Consider the following 18,879-nt stretch of genomic DNA (forward strand, 5'->3'; position numbering starts at 1 on the left):
GTTTATTTTGAATATATTCAAATTTAAATTTGAAATGATCAGAGCTACATACATGTTTATATAAGGATTAAAAGCTACCAAGAAAGCAGTAGTCTTACCTGTAACGAACATGAAAAGAATGGTCTTCCCTCATGCTTATCAAATTTTCCTCCATCGAGTCATATTATAAGTTGAGTAAAATTGAAATTATTTTATTTTGTGCCAATCCAGTTCTTTACAATGTAGAATTGTTGCAGAACATTGTCCAGTTAGTATATTAATGAGTTGGTGTTAATACATCCTAAGCTCCTGCTTCTTCTTTATTAATAATGAAAGGAGGTCAATGTCAGACAGCTTAAAGGTTCAAAATGTGTCCCAAATCCTTGCATCTCTGGCCCTTTCAGCAGCACTTCAGCAAAATTTCTGCAAAAGGAATACAAGATGCCTTGCTTGAAGTCCTATTTTCAAATAATAACCTAAAGTAATTCCAAGCTGTAGTACATAATCTCACAGCTAACTCCACAGACTGCTGTCATATCAATCACAGAAGAAAAACAGCAGAGGGCTTAACTGTCACCACAAAGCTTCTAAATAAGGATGTGAATACATTACATTTATTTGGGACCTGTACCTTATTTTTAAAATCGTTTTAAAATACAATAATTTATGTAATGTTTTCTATTATAAACCAATATAGAAGAATGTGTTAGGGTATCTAAAGAGAAAATTATTATTCTTTAAGCTTTTAAAAATTGCTATTATAAGAGGTAAAATGAGAATTCAGTAATGATTTGAACAAGCCAATTCCAAACTTTAAACTTATTCCTTCAAAGGTATCTGTGCTGATAATTAGGTTATACTTTGTATTCATTTGCTCTCAGTATATTCTATTCTTACTTTTCTTTTTAAAGATTTTATTTATTCATGACAGACAGAGAAAGAGAGAGAGAGAGAGAGAGGCAGAGACACAGGCAGAGGGAGAAGCAGGCTCCATGCAGGGAGCTCGACATGGGACTCGATCCTGGGACTCCAGGATCACGCCCGGGCTGAAGGCAGGCGCTAAACCGCTGAACTACCAGGGCTGCCCTTATTCTTACTTTTTAAGGTCTTTAAAATGTTTTTATTAATATTGAGTAGGTAAAAAAGAAATTTAGAAAATATGTGTATAGTAGAATGACACAACAAACATTTATATAACACCACCCAGTGTAAGATAAAAAACATTATCACTGCCTCTGAAGTCTCCTGGGTGCCTCAACCTAATCAATCACACCTTCCTTTCCCCTCTAAGGTAGTCTCTAAACTGAATTTTGTTCATTATTCCATTGCTAATTATGGTACAATCCATCGGCCTAAAAATTATATGATTTAGTGTTGTATGGCTTTGCTTAACATGATGTTTTCGAGATTCATCTCACTTGTTGCACATAGCTACAGTTTGCATATTTTCACTACTGTGTCATATCCCATTAAATACCAAGTATTTTTTATTCTGTTGATGGGCATTTGGATTGTAGTTTTTTGGATTTTTTTACTACTATTAAAAAAGTGATGGTATGAACATTGGTATTAATAACCTGCTAAAGAGAGAATGTGTGAATTAGAAGAATATCTGAAGAAATTATCCAGACCTTCACAAAGAGATAAGAGATGAAAAATACTAGAGCAGTTCAGAGAAAAGGAAGACAAAATGAGAGGCTCTGACAGAGGTCTGATTACAGTACTTGAAGGAAAACAGAAAAGTAAAAATATCTTCAGTGATAAAGAGAATTTTTCAGAAGTGAAGATGGACTTAAATTAGCAGACTGAAGCAGCACACACTAAGTCCTAAACAGGAAAAATGAAAATGAATCCCATACCCAGGTATATTACAAAGAAACTATAGGCCATCAGATATAAACTATAACTTCTAAGGTAACAGTTGAGAGAAACAAATAAGGTAAAATATATGTATGTGTGTATATAAATAAATAGATACAGTTTACACACACACACACACACACACACAATTATTAAGTCCTAGAATCTCAGTGTTATAAACAACCCTACAGGTCAGTTAGTCTAACATTTTACTACAGCATTCCCAGAAGGGTCCCAAACTGGCTAATCCTAATTTTGAATAGTCCTTTTAGAAATCTGTTCCATGCTTTGAGCAATCTTTCCATTTCTCCCATTTTTCCCTTCTGCTGCCATCCAATAAGCCTAATTCCTTTGCCATATAACCATCCTTTTAAATACTTCAGCTAAAACATAAACTAGACTCTAAATCACACACACCCACTACTTTGTTAATCAAGTACAGTTAGAGAGAGGTTAGTAAGGAACAGAACATAAAGGACCTGTGAGGAGGAGGAAGGTGGAAAGGACCAGCCTCAGGAATATCGACAAGCTTCCCAGGGCAAATGAGATTTTCATATTAATAACCAGTTTGACACATAAAAAACAGAAAACATCCCTTTATCTCTTCCCTTGTCCAACAAAGGAAGTAGTGTCTTAAGAAAGGCTGAAAAGATAGGGTAGCAGCTATTAATCCAACAAATCTTTTTCTATTACTCAGAATTCTATTGTGTCTCCTTCATAAATACAACACTATAAGGAGAATTAGTGTAGATATTAATAGCAGTACCTTCAAAGTACATCTAGATTATACAACAGCTAAACTGTCAACCGAAGGTCTTCCCCTACCCATGCCGAGGTTTAGGCTGTTATTTATAAAATGGGGTAGACGGTGAAATATTAAAATCAATTTAACTTTGAATTAAATTAAGTTACAATTTAACTGAAATATTTTTTCATCCAGATCATAATGAAATTCTAAATTTTACCAATCAATAAAAAATATGCTAACTCCATACTGATTAAAATGTAAATATGGAGTAAAATTAACAAATGTCTATCACTGGAGTTGTGAAATAACCTTACCTAAAACTGCGTAGAGAAACATTTTAAAAATAATTAAAACGAGCAAGAAGATATATTACTATCCACCATTACAATAAGGGCAATTTGTAATATGGTTTTACAGTTCTCAGAAGAAGTGTATCCCAAAAAGTCACTCTTACATTACAATCTCCATAACAAAGTAGCATTTCTTATAATTATTCACTGAACTAACAAGCGATTCTTGATCCAATGATTAATTCTGCAAGAATTCTCTAAACAATTCAGTAACCACTGTTCATTCATGTACCACATCACAGAGTTAACAAACCCAATTCATATTTAACATATAGTTTATATATTACCAGTGTAACACTAATAAAATCTGCAATAAATATTAAATTATGTTTGCTAGGATAAGAAAATTTAACAAGACCAGGAAATGGAAGTTATAGGTTTGAAAGAACGTTAAGAGGTCATCAAATTAAAAAAAAAAAAAAAAAAGGAGGTCATCAAATTTAATCTCCAATCTCCATTAACACTTATAACTAGTAATTTACAAGGAAATATATGTCCTTAATAACACCTTCCAAGTTTTAAAAAACAGTGCTCCCAAAACCTCACTGCTAACAAAAACTCTCAGCATCTTTCGGTCTAATCACAGAGAAATAAGGAGAAAGAAGTAATTTTTTTCAACATGCTAGAAACTGATAAAAGCATATAGAAAAATAAAGTGGTATATCACTAACTGCCTCACATTTAATTACCTGATTAGGAAGTCAAAATAGGTGGACTAGGCACTGTCCAAGGTATGGAATCAGAGTAAATAAATCCTAGCCTTGCTTTACTCCACTGGCAGTAAAATATTTGCAAACTAAGTGATGGTAGATACACAGTTACATGTAAATCTTTTGTCTTTTCAATTTATCCAAACTATCCAAATTAAGTGCCAATAATCTCTGGTCTTATTCTTTAAGTATCTCCATAAACTGGCAACACTCATCACACAATAAATATAACTTACTTTTCTTGTGTATAGATTAGATGATCTAAATTCTTTAAGCTTTTCTTATCTTAATAATTCCCTTTAAGGTACAACAAATTCCCCAAATCCCTTTCAGTTGTAGTGTTTCAAGTCAGATACAATAGCCCTTTATCAATGTGAGCAGGGATAAATATGGAGGAAGAATCAAGAACATATTTTAAATGAAGATCTTTTATATTAGAGTAGAGGTTATAACAACAAATACACATTGTAGTAATAATGGGAGTCATAAAGAAGGATGCCACAACAAAGTCCAACAGGGAGAAAAGTTCGGAGCTTGGTTTTAGTGTGGCAGGTGTTAAGGAGCCAACTAAAAGCAAGAAAAATTATTTTGATATCAGAGTATATAACTGATGTCGGAAATTAGTGCTTGAAGCAAGGGAAATCAGACTCAAAAATGGCAGGGTCCTTAAGTAAGGAGTTTCTTTAGAAACTCTAGCTAGGAGTTTCTAAAGAAAAATGAAAAACAACACCCACTCACTAGATGTGAGAGGCAAAGGTCAAGCAGTTAACAGAGAACTTAAAAGATTTCCAATTTTCAAGATAGATGGAACAGCAGTAGTACACAGTGACCGACAAACTGGATTGCAAGAGGGATAATTCCAAGAGGAGAGGGATCCCTGGGTGGCGCAGTGGTTTAGCGCCTGCCTTTGGCCCAGGGTGCGATCCTGGAGACCCAGGATCGAATCCCACGTCAGGCTCCCTATATGGAGCCTGCTTCTCCCTCTGCCTATGTCTCTGCCTCTCTCTCTCTGTGGGTGTGACTATCATGAAAAAATAAATAAAATTAAAAAAAATTCCAAGAGGAGAAAATAAAGCTATTCCTTCAAATGGGAAAAAGCAGAATCCTTCTATTAAACTTGTACTTGGTAAAGTGCTATATTCACAAATAATAGCTGAAAAAAATAAAGATATCAGACTTGAGATCATTTGAAATCATATAAAATTTGATAAGTGGGAAAGAATCTGAGGGGTAAAAAAAAAAAAGTAGAATTGAGTGACTGACATTTCTCAATTTTTGTGCATCTTTAAATTAAAATTTTCTTATAGTACCAATAAGTCAGTGGCAAAATTAAGAAACAAGTACAATGAAAGAAAAAATTAAAGCAATGCATGACAGTTTTGATCTTTTCAACATACTCAATCTCTAAACCAGTAATATAACCAAATTTTTACATAATACTCTGAACTAAAGATAGATCAAGCCTATGTATGTGTGTGTGTATATCCATGAATACTCACGTATAATGCTGAACATGAAGTTAGTATCCTCTAACAACTGTCATACATAGCAAATGTAAATTACTTTCCATAGTCCCAAAATAATAAAATAAACAATCATAGTGCTTAGTTAAGCAGATTATTCTATTCTCTATCATTCTGGAGAAATGCAAATTTACCAAGTTATGCTATAAAAACTGTATGAATAGGCAACCCGGGTGGCTCAGCGGTTTAGCGCCGCCTTGGGCCCAAGGCCTGATCCTGGAGACCTGGGATCCAGTCCCCTGTCAGGCTCCCTGCATGGAGCCTGCTTCTCCCTCTGCCTGTGTCTCTGCCTCTCTCTCTGTGTATCTCTCATGAATAAATAAATTAATTAATTTTTAAAAACTGTATAAATAAAGTTTTCCTTAAGCAAATATATAATCCTAAATTATGTACTCCAATTAAGGTTAAGTCTTAATTTATTGCTAATCTTTATGTGTGCAACAATCAAAGGTTAGTCTGTGAGATGTTAGGCCAGGTATGTTTAGAAAAGAAGCATAACTGTGAAACTGCTAACTAAAACACATATTTTATTATAGAAACTTTCTAATAAGCTGTCTGTGACTATTAGCTAAATAGAATAAAATTCAAAGAATAGATTAATGGTTCTAGATTCCAATAAATCTATATCTTAAAAGTATACCACCAGTCAGAAGGGTTTCCAAGTGTATTTGAAATTAATTCTCAAAGGCCAATATGAAAGATATCAAATACATACAAACTAAAGATACTATTAATTTCAAACTCTCATTTTTATTCTTGGCAGATTAAAAAAAATTCAGATCTAGAGCCATGGCCTTTAGAAATGTCAAAACAACAAATGCAACCACTTCAGAGTAGTATGATCCAAACAATTTTAGCAATATACAAGAAAAATTCCTTTTCATGTTTTCAGTTTATACATAAAAGCTTACCACTCTAAACTAAATATGCATGAACTTTTTTTCTTTTGTTTTAATATTTATTTATTTTATTTATTTATGATAGAGAGAGAGAGAGAAAGAGAGGGGCAGAGACACAGGCAGAGGGAAAAAGCAGGCTCCGATGCGGGACTCGATCCCAGGACTCCAGGATCGCGCCCTGGGCCAAAGGCAGGCACCAAACCACTGAGCCACTCAGGGATCCCCGAACTTCTTTTTTTGATGAGAAACATTTATATTTAAGGACTCCAATGAACTATGCTTCCTGAATAACCAGATACAAATAAACCATATATGAAAATTCAAATTAGATAAATACTAAAACAAAATGTAATCTAGAAGAAGAAAAAGATTTGAATATTTCAAGCCTTCACTGTTGTTATACAGTGAGAAAGGATCAGTATGAGTCTACTTATATAAGAAATGCTGAATGTAGGTCACCAGTAGTTTCCAAAAGTCTCTACACAAAGTACTATGGATATAATAATTATTGCATGAACTCTTAGTGTCTTTGGTTTGGCAGCCCATGATAAAGAAGATTTTTCATAGGGGGAGGTGTGTGTTATAAACAAGAGAGGGGCTCTATTTTTAGGTTATACATGGAGTGAATTTGAATTATGCCAGTGACTACACTAATCACCAAAACTTTTGTTTTGTAATTATAATCCTCCATGATTATAATTCAAGAGGATGAAGCAGTTGCTTAAAAATTTCAAGGAGAAAAGGGAGATTGCTTTTATGTAACATCCCTAATCTTGGTTTCCTTTTTCCCTACAAAGCAGTTATCAAAAGTCCTGCTCCAACAAATTACTATTTTTTTTCAGTAGGCGCTACACCCAATGTGGGACTCAAACTTACAACCCCGAAATCAAATCACATGCTCTACCAACTGAGCCAGCCATGTACCCCAAGATTACTTATGTATATTTACAAATATGAATGTAAACATAAATATATTTACAAATATAAATAAGTAATCAGTGACTCAGTTGGTTAAGCATCCGACTCTTGGTCTCAGCTCAAGTCTTAATCTCAGGGTCATAATTCAAACCCTGCACTGGGCTCCATACTGGGCACGGAGAGAGTGAGTGAGTGAATGTATGTGTGTGTGTGTGTTTGTGTGTGTGTGTTCAACTAAATGAGTGTGTTTATTAGAATAAAATTAGTACTTTTCTCCATTACTTAGTTTTATTTCTCATCAAACCGAAGCCTAGAGTTTAAAAATAATGTTAATTTTCTTCCCTATAAAATGTTAATGGATACGTGTTGTTTTTTTTTAAAGGATTATTTATTTATTTATTCATGAGAGACAGAGAGAGAAAGAGACAGAGAGACAGACAGAGGAAGAAGCAGGCTCCATGCAGGGAGCCCAACATGGGACTCAATCCCAGGGCTCCAGGATCACACCCTGGCCTAAAGGCGGCGCTAAACCACTGAGGCAGTCAGGCTGCCCTAGATACAGATTTTCAATCCATTAGTAAAATTAATAACCTTTTGAAAGAGTTTCAGTTACACTTGTGTAAGAAATATGATTTGTAGTTGATTGTTATAAACACATAAAAACGGATACTTAGAAGTATTACAATACCAAAGTTATAAAAGACCTATTAATGTTTAAAAAAAAAAGACATTCTACATTTTCATCAATCCCAATTACATTTTCAGTGCTTTCCAAATGACTATTCAGGTTACAAAACCAGGAGACCACAAGAGTATGTCTGCAATCCAAAAAGACTGAGGATTCAAACCAAGCCCAATTTCTACCAAAAACACCCCAACCTCTGAATGTATATATATTAGTACTTGCCCCTTCTGATCTATAATCTTTTTGTTAATAAATATGTAGAAGTTTATGGGTTTTTCTTTTTTAGGGCCTATGTACATTATTGGACAAACATGATGCAATTAATAGGGGCTCAAAGAAACAAATTCAAAATAAATATAGCTTTATGAAGACATTATTATGTCAAAAAAAAAGAAAAAAAAAGAAAAACCATAGGGAACACACAAGTTTGACAAAAACTGGTTACCAATCAAGAGAGAATATTGGCCTATATAGCCATTTAGTACCACCAATGTTAGTCGGCCATCGGCTTAAACCAATATATATATGAAAAACTCAGTAGTGAATAGAAGTAGTCCTTTCTATTGGGCATTGTTCTTGAGTTAAGTAAATGACAATAAACCAGTTCTCCTAATTAGAGGCAAAACTGATTTCAAAATTTTAAGCAGAAATAAATCCCAAATGCAAAAGGGTTAAAAATGTCTACAAGAGTCACTGAGAGTTTGAATTCAGAATTCCGTATAGGAAAATATAACTTTGTCTTCTTCCAAAAATTATCACTATCCTGTGGAAAATGTTTTTATTCAGTTCAGTAATGTTATGAGAGGATATGGGAAGAATGATTCTAAATAAAAAGGACCAGGGAAAGCTTTATAGAAGCAAGGATATCTGTACTGCACCTTGAAGGATGGGTAGACCTTATTAGGCAAATGAAGCAAAGGCATTCCAGTCACAGGGAAATGTCTCCAGCAGAAGTAAGGAGGTAGGAATGCACAGAATGTATGCTCAAGACAAGCACACTGGGTTAGGAGGAGGAAAAGAGAAGTCTAAGAAGGCACTAAAGTGTTAGGGATTGTGAATATGTATGTGGCCTTGTATTTAATATTGTAATTTTTTCAACAAAGTAATAGCAAAGTTGGATCTGTGTTAGTAAAATAAACTGGCAGCAACATGTAGGGGAGAGGAGGGAGACAGAAGAAAGATACTTCAAAAACTCCAGGAGCAACTGCTGAAGAGGAAGTTTTCTTTTGTCATCTCAAAACACCAAGCAAATTGCCTTGGACATAATCGATGTGCAACATACTTTTTTATTTTTTTGCCTGGGAAGAAGAACTATGAACCAGCAAAGAATCCTATAATAGTGAGAACACTGGACTTTAAGACATATCTTATATACTATACTTATATATTTGTATTAAAATATTGGGCAGCCCGGGTGGCTCAGCGGTTTAGCACCTGCCTTCTGCCCAGGGCCTGATTCTGAAGACCCGGGATCGAGTCCCACGTCGGGCTCCCCGCATGGAGCCGGCTTCTCTCTGTCCCCGCCCCTCTCCTGAATAAATAAAATATTTAAAAATATATATATATAATATAATATTTGGCGGTGCCTGGGTGGCTCAGTGGTTGAGCGACTGCCTTCAGCTCTGGGTGTGATCCCAGGGGTCCCGGGATCCAGTCCCACATCACGCCTCCCCTCCCCCTCAGGGAGCCTGCTTCTCCCTCTGCATATGTCTCTGCCTCTCTTTATCTTATGAACAAATAAAATCTTTTAAAAAATATATATTTGTAACACTACATGTCTGATTTAATAACACTGGAAAACACACCTAAACTGCTGCTCTTGCCAAAGCTGATTTTGTGGGCAAAGCCTCTGCAACACTTCCTTACAACTTTTTACTTTGTATCTGCTCCACCCCTTCTAGTGCACATGCCCGCCCACGAAGGAGCCTGCCGGTTCACCATAGACGTAGAGCGGGGTAGTCTGGCACTGCCCTCCCGCCCCCCGCCCCCGCCCCCCAGTCCTCACTCTCCTCACACACACCCAGGTCAATCAACAGCGAGCGTCCCTTTGTTCACAAGTGAGCAACAGAAGAACCAACCGAAGCTGCTTCTCGAATAAGGGGCAACCCAAGCAACAGTGGTCTTTATCAGAGGTAATCACAGTGGCGGCTATCACACCGGAAATCTCCGGGCACCCTCCTAGAGTGGCGGCTTGAAAATTCAGCTCGGGTGGCATGCTGAGCCCACACACGCTACCCAGACTCCAACCCAAGTCGACAGAAAGGAAAGCCAAGAAGCGGCTTCGTGCCGCTCTGCGCTGCGCAGAGTTGAATTATGCATCAAGGCAAATAAAATTTCCACCCTTACCCGTTTTCTTTAACGGAGTCCAAGTGATACCAGTTAAAAGGATACGACTGGCAACCATGAAAACAAAGAACTGACAGATTTCCCACTTTTTTTTTTTTTTAACTCCTCAAGGATAGTCTATAGATTATGCAGCTTTTCGGACAAGGGCCTTAACGTCCTCTGCTCACCGGGGCGTCTTGCAGCCGCCTACCAGCCCCGTCGGGCGCGGATTCACGAACCGCGACGCGCTGGACGCAGGTGCGCGCCGGCCCGCCAGCTCCGGGGCCAAGCGCGCGGGAACGCCGCCCGCCGCGGCGCGACTCGGCCGGCGCTCGGGGTCTTCGCCCACCGCCGCCGCCCTCAGAAGGCGTGAGGAGTCGCGGTGCCCTATCGGACTTTTTATTTCTGGAAAGTTGGAGCACAGAGCTCTTACGCGGGACCCTCCTGCAAAGCCTCGCCACAGGAAAACAGCTCGCGCCCTCCAGCCGCGGCTCCTCTCCCCGCTTCTGGTTTCCTCAGCCTCCCGGCCGACCCCCGGGACGCCGCCCCGCGCACCGGCCCCGCGCGCACACACGCCCCCCGGCCGGCTCCCCGCGCGGGGCCCCCTCGGACGCCTCCGCACTCACCTCCCGCGGGCCGGCGAGTCCCAGAGCGCGGCGGACGCCACGGGGCTGCAGCGGCGGCCGCCTCGGGCGCCGGACGGTGGCCGCGGCCCCTCCCCCAGGCGGGCCCGCGCGGGGGGCGCGTCTCTGGGCAGGGGCACCAGGGAGGCAGGCGCGCCCCCCCGCCGCTCGCCGTGGGTCACGTGGGCCAGAGCTCGCTGGGCCGTCCTCGCCGCCCGGGGCCCCTCGGCGCCGCCCGCCCCGCCGGTCCCCCTCTGCGCCTGCGCCCCAGCTGCCGTCGCTCCCATTCAAACCGACAACGCCCCGCGTCTTTCGGACCCGCCAATGGCCGGCGCGGGGGGCGGGGCGTGGGCGCGGGGGCGGGGCGGGGGCGGGGCTGCGCGTCCAGCTGCTCGGGATCGGGCGGGGAGGCCCGCCCGCGACCTGACATCAAGTGGGGACGGAGGGGGGACGGCTTTCCTGGCGTCTTTCCGCAGACACCGAGGGGTGCAGCGGTAAATGTCGCGCAGCGTGCGCAGAGGGGCTCTGGCCCAGACCCCGTTAAAAGCTGGTGCTCAGAGCAGATGCGTCCTGCACTTACGGCTCCGTGCCTCCTGGAGAACGAGTTTCCCAAGCGGCATCGGCGGGATGTTTAAGAAAAAAAGAGGGACCCGTGTCAAAGTCTGAACGAGGCAGCCTCCGTTCTTGCGGCCCTGTCCCAATTCTGGCATTTCCAGCTGTGAAGACAGCAAACTTGTGTCGACTGCGGAGTTGCCGGTCCCCGGGAAAATGGGTGGCACTTAGCTCGGCTTCAGGCCAGTGTCCCAGACACAGCGGGGCAAGTCCGGGTGGCATCCGTGCACCTCCTCTCTGTATCAAGTTCAACAAAAACGCGGATTTGATTAGATTATTTCTCCACTGAAACGAAAGTTAAATGTTCCTGCAGGCTTAAGGATGTGTCAGGGAAAACCCCAGATTCAGTATGTCTCTGAATGGTGGCCAAAACCAGCAATCCAAGCAGCATTTCTCTTACTGGGGGAACGTGTTTTGGCAAATTGGTCAGAATAACAGCTTTGGCATCAAACTTGACCTGGATTTGACTCACATCTTTGCCTCCTGTGGGCTGATTGACCTTGAAGGAGTTACTTATCCTCTTTAGCCTCCCTTTCCTCAGCTGCAAAACACAGGTAATGAAGGTGGTGGTTATGCTTCCGTGAAGTAAGTTTTGCTAAGCGGCTAACATAGTGGCTGGCTGCTTAATAAATGGTAGCTCTTACTATTATCAACAACAACCTTTAATATCAGGTACTTATAAACATCAACTGAATTAGATGCCTGTACTGTTTCAGAGGTAGGTATTATAATTCCTTCTCACCCATAAATTCTTTTTTGGGTGTTGATAGGAAAACCACAAAGGAAGTGTAGTGTATCGAATTCAACATGTCCAAAATGAATCATTATTTCTAACCTGGCAATCTTCTCCTACACAAGGGATTTTCTTTCACGGGTGTTAGTTATCTTCATCTTACTCAAGTTGACTTAGTTTTTTAATTCTCCTTTTAAAAGGCATAAATCAGATTATGTCACTCTCCTGTTTGAAAACCTTTAGCGGTTTATCATTTGATTTAAAATAAAATCTAAATTCCCTACCACTGCCCACCAAGCCCTAAGTCATCTTGCCCTACCCACCTCTCTACTCTCCTGTATTTTCCTCTCCTAGCTTACTTCCCTTCCAGTACACAGAACATTCCTCCATCCCTAGAATACACCAAGCCTCAGGGTTCCCTCAAGGCCTTCTCCCTGGCAGTTCTCACTGCCAAGATTTTTTTCCCTCAGGTCCTTTAAATGGCTGGCTCCTTTTCAGCCCTCAGCTTTCAGCTTATTCATTACAGTATTTAGCAAGTATTTATTAGGTTTATACTATGTGTCAGGAACTGTTCTAGGTGGTGGGAATATAGTAAGGAGCAAGACAGAGCACAGCCCCTGCTTTCATGGAGTTCAATAAAAATAAATACTAAGAAAAGTATCAGGTTGTGACAAGTACCGTGCAGAGAATTCAAAGGAGGGTGATGTGAGAGTGAGTGATTGAAAGATACTTTACATTGAGGGTCAAGGTAAGAAAGTCCACTTTGAGAAGGTGGTATTCAAACCAAGACTTTAATTATTATAAGGAGCCAACTTGAAACTTGAGAACAAGCTTTGTGGGTTTGAGAAACTGGAAAAAGACCACTATGGCTTAAGTGAGGTGAGGTAGAGAAGAACTTACAGGGTCAAGTCACACCAGATTATGTAGACGTTTGTAAGCCAGGATAATGAATGTGGGCTTTATTTTCTAAATGTTAGAATAGCCAGAGATTTTAAACACGGGATAACTTCATTTGTTTGTATTTTTAAAGGAACACTCTGAAACAAAACCAAAATTTCAGATATTCTATAAGACAATGAACTCAGACTCTTCATGAACATCATTGTCACGAAAAACAACCAAAGGAGGTACATGAGTCTTGATAGACTCCTAAATCAGAGAGAGATGATGAGAGACTATAAAAAACATTTAAGAAACAATTGGGGAAATTTGAATATAGAGAATATATTAGATAAAAAGGAATTACTGTTAATTTTCCTAGAGATAACATGGAATTATGGTTATATGGAAACTTTTTTATTACTTTTAGGAGATGCAAGCCTGAGGTACTTAAGGATTAAAAAACCATGACTTCCACAACTTACATTCAAATGGTTCACCAAAAGACAGAGAAAGGAGAGAAATACAAACTAAATGCTAACAATTAGACCTGGGTAAAGATATATTTCTTATTCTTGTACTGCACTATTTACATATTATTCTTTTACTTTTTCTAGAAATTTGGAGTTTTTCAGAATAAAAAGTAAGGAAGAAAATCACTCTGTAAACTTCCATGTCTAAGAGTAATAACCCAGATACCCTGTTCAACACTCCCACTGAAAACAACCTAAAATGCTTTCAAATATTTAAAAAATAAAAAGAAAATTTATTATTGACCTAGGATTCAAGTAAACATTATTTGGAAGCTAGGAACTAGTAAAAATCGATAAGCAGATGAACTTGAATTTTAGTTATCATGGTCTCATGAGGCATGGAAAAAAGAGACAAAGGCCAGGTCCTACCATGATGGGAATCTAATAAGAGACTTCACACATAAGCCAGGATTCTCAAAGTTCCCTCCTACCTTTTCCCAGAAGACAGCAGAAGAAAATTGCCTATGATCATCCTTAATATAAAATAGAGGAGGAAATCTCTTCTGATGTTTTTTTGTTTGTTTGTTTGTTTTTTTACCAAAGACAAAATCTGCTCTACCTGGCTCGTCTGAAACTCAAACACATAATTTACTTTAAAGTGGTTTCAGGTTAATGGTACCTCCAGGCAACTGGCAAAGCTAAACCAAATCACCTCTAGAGACTGAATGTTTGTGTCTCCCCAAAATTTATATGTTTAAATTTAATTCCCATTGTGATAGTATTTGTGGATAGGGCTTTTGTAATCAAAAGGTCAAGAGAGTGGAGCACTCATGAATGAGATTAGTGCCCTTATAAAAAAAAGACCTGAAGGGCAGCCTCACACACAAAGACACAGTGAGGTGACAGCCCTCTAAGAACCAAGAAATGGGCCCTCGCCAGACACAATCTGCTGGCACCCTGATTTTGGACTTCCCAGCTTCCAGAACTGTCAGGAATAAATGTTTCATTTAAGCAACCCAGTTTATGATATTTTGTCCGCTTGAGTTGACTAAGACACCAACTTAATCCAAACCCCTAAAATTTACACAGAAGAAATTCCAAGAAATGCAAACTCTTGGTCAAACTATAAATCATACAAAGAAACAAGGCATCTTATATAAGAATTAGTGGGGGAAAAAAGCAAAATCAAACTCATAAAGACATTGAAATTGGAATTACCAATCATAGAGTCATAAATATGTTTAATAGATTTAAAGCAATTAAATAGAAGATTGAAAATATAAATAATGAGCAAAGTTCTGCCAAAAATGAACAGGCAGGTTTTAAAAAGAATTCAAAAAAACTTCTAGACTTAAAAAAAAAGATATATAGGGGCAACTGAGTGGCTCAGTGGTTGAGCATCTGCCTTTAGCTCAGGTCGTGATCCTGGGATTCTGGGTTAGAGTCCCACATCAGGCTCCCCGTGGGGAGCCTGCTTCTCCCTCTGCCTGTGTTTCTGCCTGTCTCTGTGTGTCTCTCATGAATAAATAAGTAAAATCTTTAAAAAAAAAAAAAAAGACATATAATAACTAGAATTTAAAAGTCAATAGGCAGGGGGCGCCTGGGTGGCTCAGTCAGTTAAGCATCCAACTCTTGATTTCCACTCAGGTCATGGTCTCAGGGTTGTGAGACTGAGCCCCACTCCAGGCTCTGCACTGGGGATGGAATCTGGAACCTGCTTCAGATTCTCTCTCTCCCTCTGTCCCACCCCCCACTTGCTCTCATGCTTTCTCTCTTAAAAAAAAAAAAGAAAAAGAAAGAAAGAAAGTCAGTGGGCAGGTTTAACAGCAGATTAGATATGGTGAAGAGAAAATCAGCAAACTGAAAGATAGAATCAAATTAATTTTTTCATATAAAAGTGAAACATAGAGGATAGAAGATCTAACATGTGTCTAATCAAAATTCTAAAATGAGAAGAAAAATAGACAATAATTTACACAAGATTTTAAAAAGAGAAAAAGAAAAAAGATATTTACACATAAGATAATGAAAATGCAGAGCACCAAAAACAAAGAAGTAGCTTTGTAACAAGTACAAGAGAAAGAGCTGACTACTTCTAATGAAACAACACTTAGCTGGTGACTTTGCAACTGTAAAAATATAAGCCAAAAGAATGTACTGAGAGAAAAATGACTGTCAACCTAGAATTATTTAACCAATGCAGATATCTTCTAAAAATGAGATTGAAATAAAGGCATTTTTAGGTAAACAAAAACTGGTTTTGCCATCACAGACCCTCACTAACTGAAGTTATAAAGGTTATCCTTCAAGAAGGAAAATGATCTTGGATAAAGATGCAGAAAGCAGATGATAACCACAGTAAGTGGCAAATATGTGGATAATACTATAAACCAATGTCATTGCTCTTTCTTGCCTTGTAGATTCTTTCATTCATCTGTTCAAGAACACATGTGTTTAAATACCTATTATGTGCTAAACACTATATTAGGGGCTAGGGACATAGCAGCAATTTTATTGCATTTCCATATGACTTGAAAACCCCTCTGATGTTAACACTGCTGATATTGGCACTTCCTTGATCATTTCCCAGTGCCCTGGAGAAGGGAGAGAGCCTTGAATACACATAGTACTACAATGTGCAAGGTTGTTAAGATAGCCCAAGCTTAGTGTTTTGTTTTGTCTTGTTTTGTTTTAAGATTTTATTTATTTATTTGAGAGACAGAGAAATAACAACAGAAAGAACAACCAGGAAGGAGAGGGAGAAGCAGGTTCTTGATGGAGCAGAGAGAAGCAGGCTCTCAACTGAGCAGAACCCTGGGACACGATCTGAGCTGAAGACAAACACTCTACTGATTTGAGCCACCCAGGTGCCCCTTGTTTTGTTTTTTAAGGTAAAGCTACAGTGGTTGGACGTTCCTCTAAATTATAAAGAACTCCATTGAGTCCAGGCAAATTTGAATAATCCAGGAGAAAACACTTGTTTCTTCCCTTTTCAACAAAGTCTATCAGAGAATAACAGTGCTCCCTTAACAGAAACCAAGAATATTAGATGTAGAAGTTCCTCAGCAAGAATGTGGACTTGGTAGAAGTTCCTCAGCAAGAATGTGGACTTTTGGAATAAAAGACGGGAAAAAATGAGGGGAAAGAGCTTTCCAAAGGAACACCTAAGAAAAGGGGCATGGGAAGGAGACCTCAAAATCCAGGAGAAACAGCCTATTAACAGACTTAATCTTCTATTTGAAATATAGAATGACTTAATAGGGGTGCCTGAGTGGCTCAGTTAGTTAAGCATCCAACTCTTGGTTTTGGCTCAGGTCATGATCTCAGGGCTTTGAGATAGAGCCCCATGTCAGGCTCTATGCTCAGTGGGGAGCCTACTTCTCTCCTTCTCTCTCTAACTCTGCCCCTTTCCTCTCTCTCTCTCCCTGTCTTTCTCTCAAATAAATAAATCTTTAAAAAAAGAATGTAGAATGATTTAATAAATAATAATAACTAAGAATTATTGATGCTAAATATATACCAGCATTGTTCTGAGCACTTAGATATTTGAAGATTATACCTGGACCCTCATTGGTAATAGGAACTAAATGGACTAATACATATAAAGTGTTTAAGACAATGCCTTATGCATAATAAGTATCTTTACAACCATGTGACACAAGTATTAATAGCATATTCATTTTACAGAATCTTAAGTTGATTCCCTAGAAGCAGGTCCTGAAACAAGGATTAAATATGCATGATTTATTGAAGAAGAGCTTTCAGGATGAACCTGTAAGAAAAAGAGTAAAACAGGATAGTGAACAGAAAAGGGTCAAGTAAGAATGGATCTTAGAAAATCTTAGCCTTGGTCTGACTCATACAGGGAAGTCTCTAGAGTCTAGAGCATGAACCATAAAATTAGCCCCCCACTTTACAGAAGAGTGGCAGCTTTTTGTATCTCCATATTGGGATGGGGTGGGGTATAACTTCCCCAGCTCCTTGTAGTGCAAACTCTACAGAGAGAAGGACAGCTATAATCCTTAACAGCCAACCTCACAGGTCTGGGAGATGAAGGTACTGGTGAGTAAAGGGTATCCAGACAGGGCACCTAAGCAGCATACACCACAGCTGGCAAATGGCAGAGCCAGTCTGTCTCAGGGGCTAGGCTTTTAACCTCTCCGTATGTTGCTTCTTATAAAGTCAAAAGGAAGATGACAAATGAGACATGTGATAGACAAAGGGTTAATATTAAATACTTATATTTTAAGAGCTCTTACTATGAAACAACCCAACAGAAAAAATGGCAACAACCCAATAGAAAGGAAAGGCCAAGGACTAACACTTTAGAATGGAATTTTAAGAGCCCACAATAAGCCCACATATGAACTTCAGCATCACTAGGGTTTAAATAAACTCAAAACAATGGGATACTTTTTTTGCCTATCAAATTGTAGATGAAAAAGGGTGATAATACTCAATATGATGAAATTAGTCCTCTCACATATTGCTGTTGGGGCTGGAAATTGATATAATCATTTTGAAGGAAGGTTCTGTAATATATATCAAAAACTTTAGCACCTCTGGACCAATTCCAGAGGTAATAATTCCATTTTTAAGGACTTTACCTACATAAATGATCAGACAAGTGTGCAAAATAAATGTACCAGTGTTCATCACATTCAGCACCCAACCATTTAAATATGGAAAGATTAGACACAATTTATATGCCCAGAGATTAGTGAAAACAGTACTTGTTCACCCATACAATGGAATATTACACAGCCATTAAAAATTATGGCTTAATACACAGTCTACCCAGGGAATGACCATACACAAAACCATTCCTTCAAGTTTAGGAGAAGTAGCTGTTTTGCCTAATTTATAGAAACAAACAGGACATCAAGCAAAATGAAGAGACAGAAGAATATGCTCCAAATAAAAGACAAGACAAAACCTTGAAAAAAGAGCTAAATGAAACAGAGATAACCAATCAACACAAGAGTTCAAAGTAAAGGTCATAAAGATGCTCACTGGACTGGAGAAAGGAGGGATAAATTCAGTGAGAACTTCAACAAAGATTTTTTAAAAAGAACCAATCAGGCATCCCTGTGTGGCACAGCGGTTTAGCGCCTGCCTTTGGCCCAGGGCGTGATCCTGGAGACCTGGGATGGAATCCCACATCGGGCTCCTGGTGCATGGAGCCTGCTTCTCCCTCTGCCTATGTCTCTGCCTCTCTCTCTCTCTCTGTGTGTGACTATCATAAATAAATAAAAAATTTTAAAAGAACCAATCAGAATTGAATAATACAATAACTGAAATGAAATATACATTAGAGGAAATCAATTGTAGATTGGAAGATGGAGAAGAACAGATCAGTGATCTGGAAGACAGGGTAATGGGAAGTACATAAACTGAACACCAAAAAATGAAAAAGAACAAAAAACAAGAGGTTAGAGGATCTCTTGGATAACATAAAGTGAGCAAGCATTTGCATTATATAGATGCCAGACGGAGAAGAGGGAAAGAACGGGGCAGAAAACTTATCTGAAGAAATAATAGCTTAAAAATTCCCTAAGCTGA

The 18,879-nt window shown here is 39.0% G+C and overlaps 2 protein-coding genes across 6 annotated transcripts in view; one reads left to right on the forward strand and one right to left on the reverse strand.

Annotated features, from left to right (window-relative positions):
- Window positions 1–10,723, reverse strand: part of GPSM2 (G protein signaling modulator 2) — a 51,127-nt gene extending 40,404 nt beyond the window's left edge. For 3 of the 5 annotated variants that reach the window (XM_038541116.1, XM_038541112.1, XM_038541115.1), the window contains exons 1-2: window positions 10,624–10,723; window positions 99–402 (exon numbers count right to left, since the gene is read on the reverse strand). In XM_038541116.1, coding sequence (XP_038397044.1) covers window positions 99–154 — 56 coding nt within the window. In that variant the 5' untranslated portion in view covers window positions 155–402; window positions 10,624–10,723. Of the gene's footprint in view, window positions 1–98; window positions 403–10,018; window positions 10,138–10,623 lie in introns of those variants that run through there. The other 2 variants (XM_038541113.1, XM_038541114.1) reach the window with 2 other exon arrangements.
- A 322-nt stretch (window positions 10,724–11,045) lies between these two features.
- Window positions 11,046–18,879, forward strand: part of AKNAD1 (AKNA domain containing 1) — a 61,612-nt gene continuing 53,778 nt past the window's right edge. Inside the window, exon 1 of the mRNA XM_038541124.1 lies at window positions 11,046–11,786. The gene's annotated coding sequence lies outside the window, so the exon portion shown is untranslated. The remainder of the gene's footprint in view (window positions 11,787–18,879) is intronic.

This window comes from Canis lupus, chromosome 6, assembly GCF_011100685.1.
Source record: "Canis lupus familiaris isolate Mischka breed German Shepherd chromosome 6, alternate assembly UU_Cfam_GSD_1.0, whole genome shotgun sequence".
In the NCBI taxonomy this organism is placed as follows: Eukaryota; Metazoa; Chordata; class Mammalia; order Carnivora; family Canidae; genus Canis; species Canis lupus.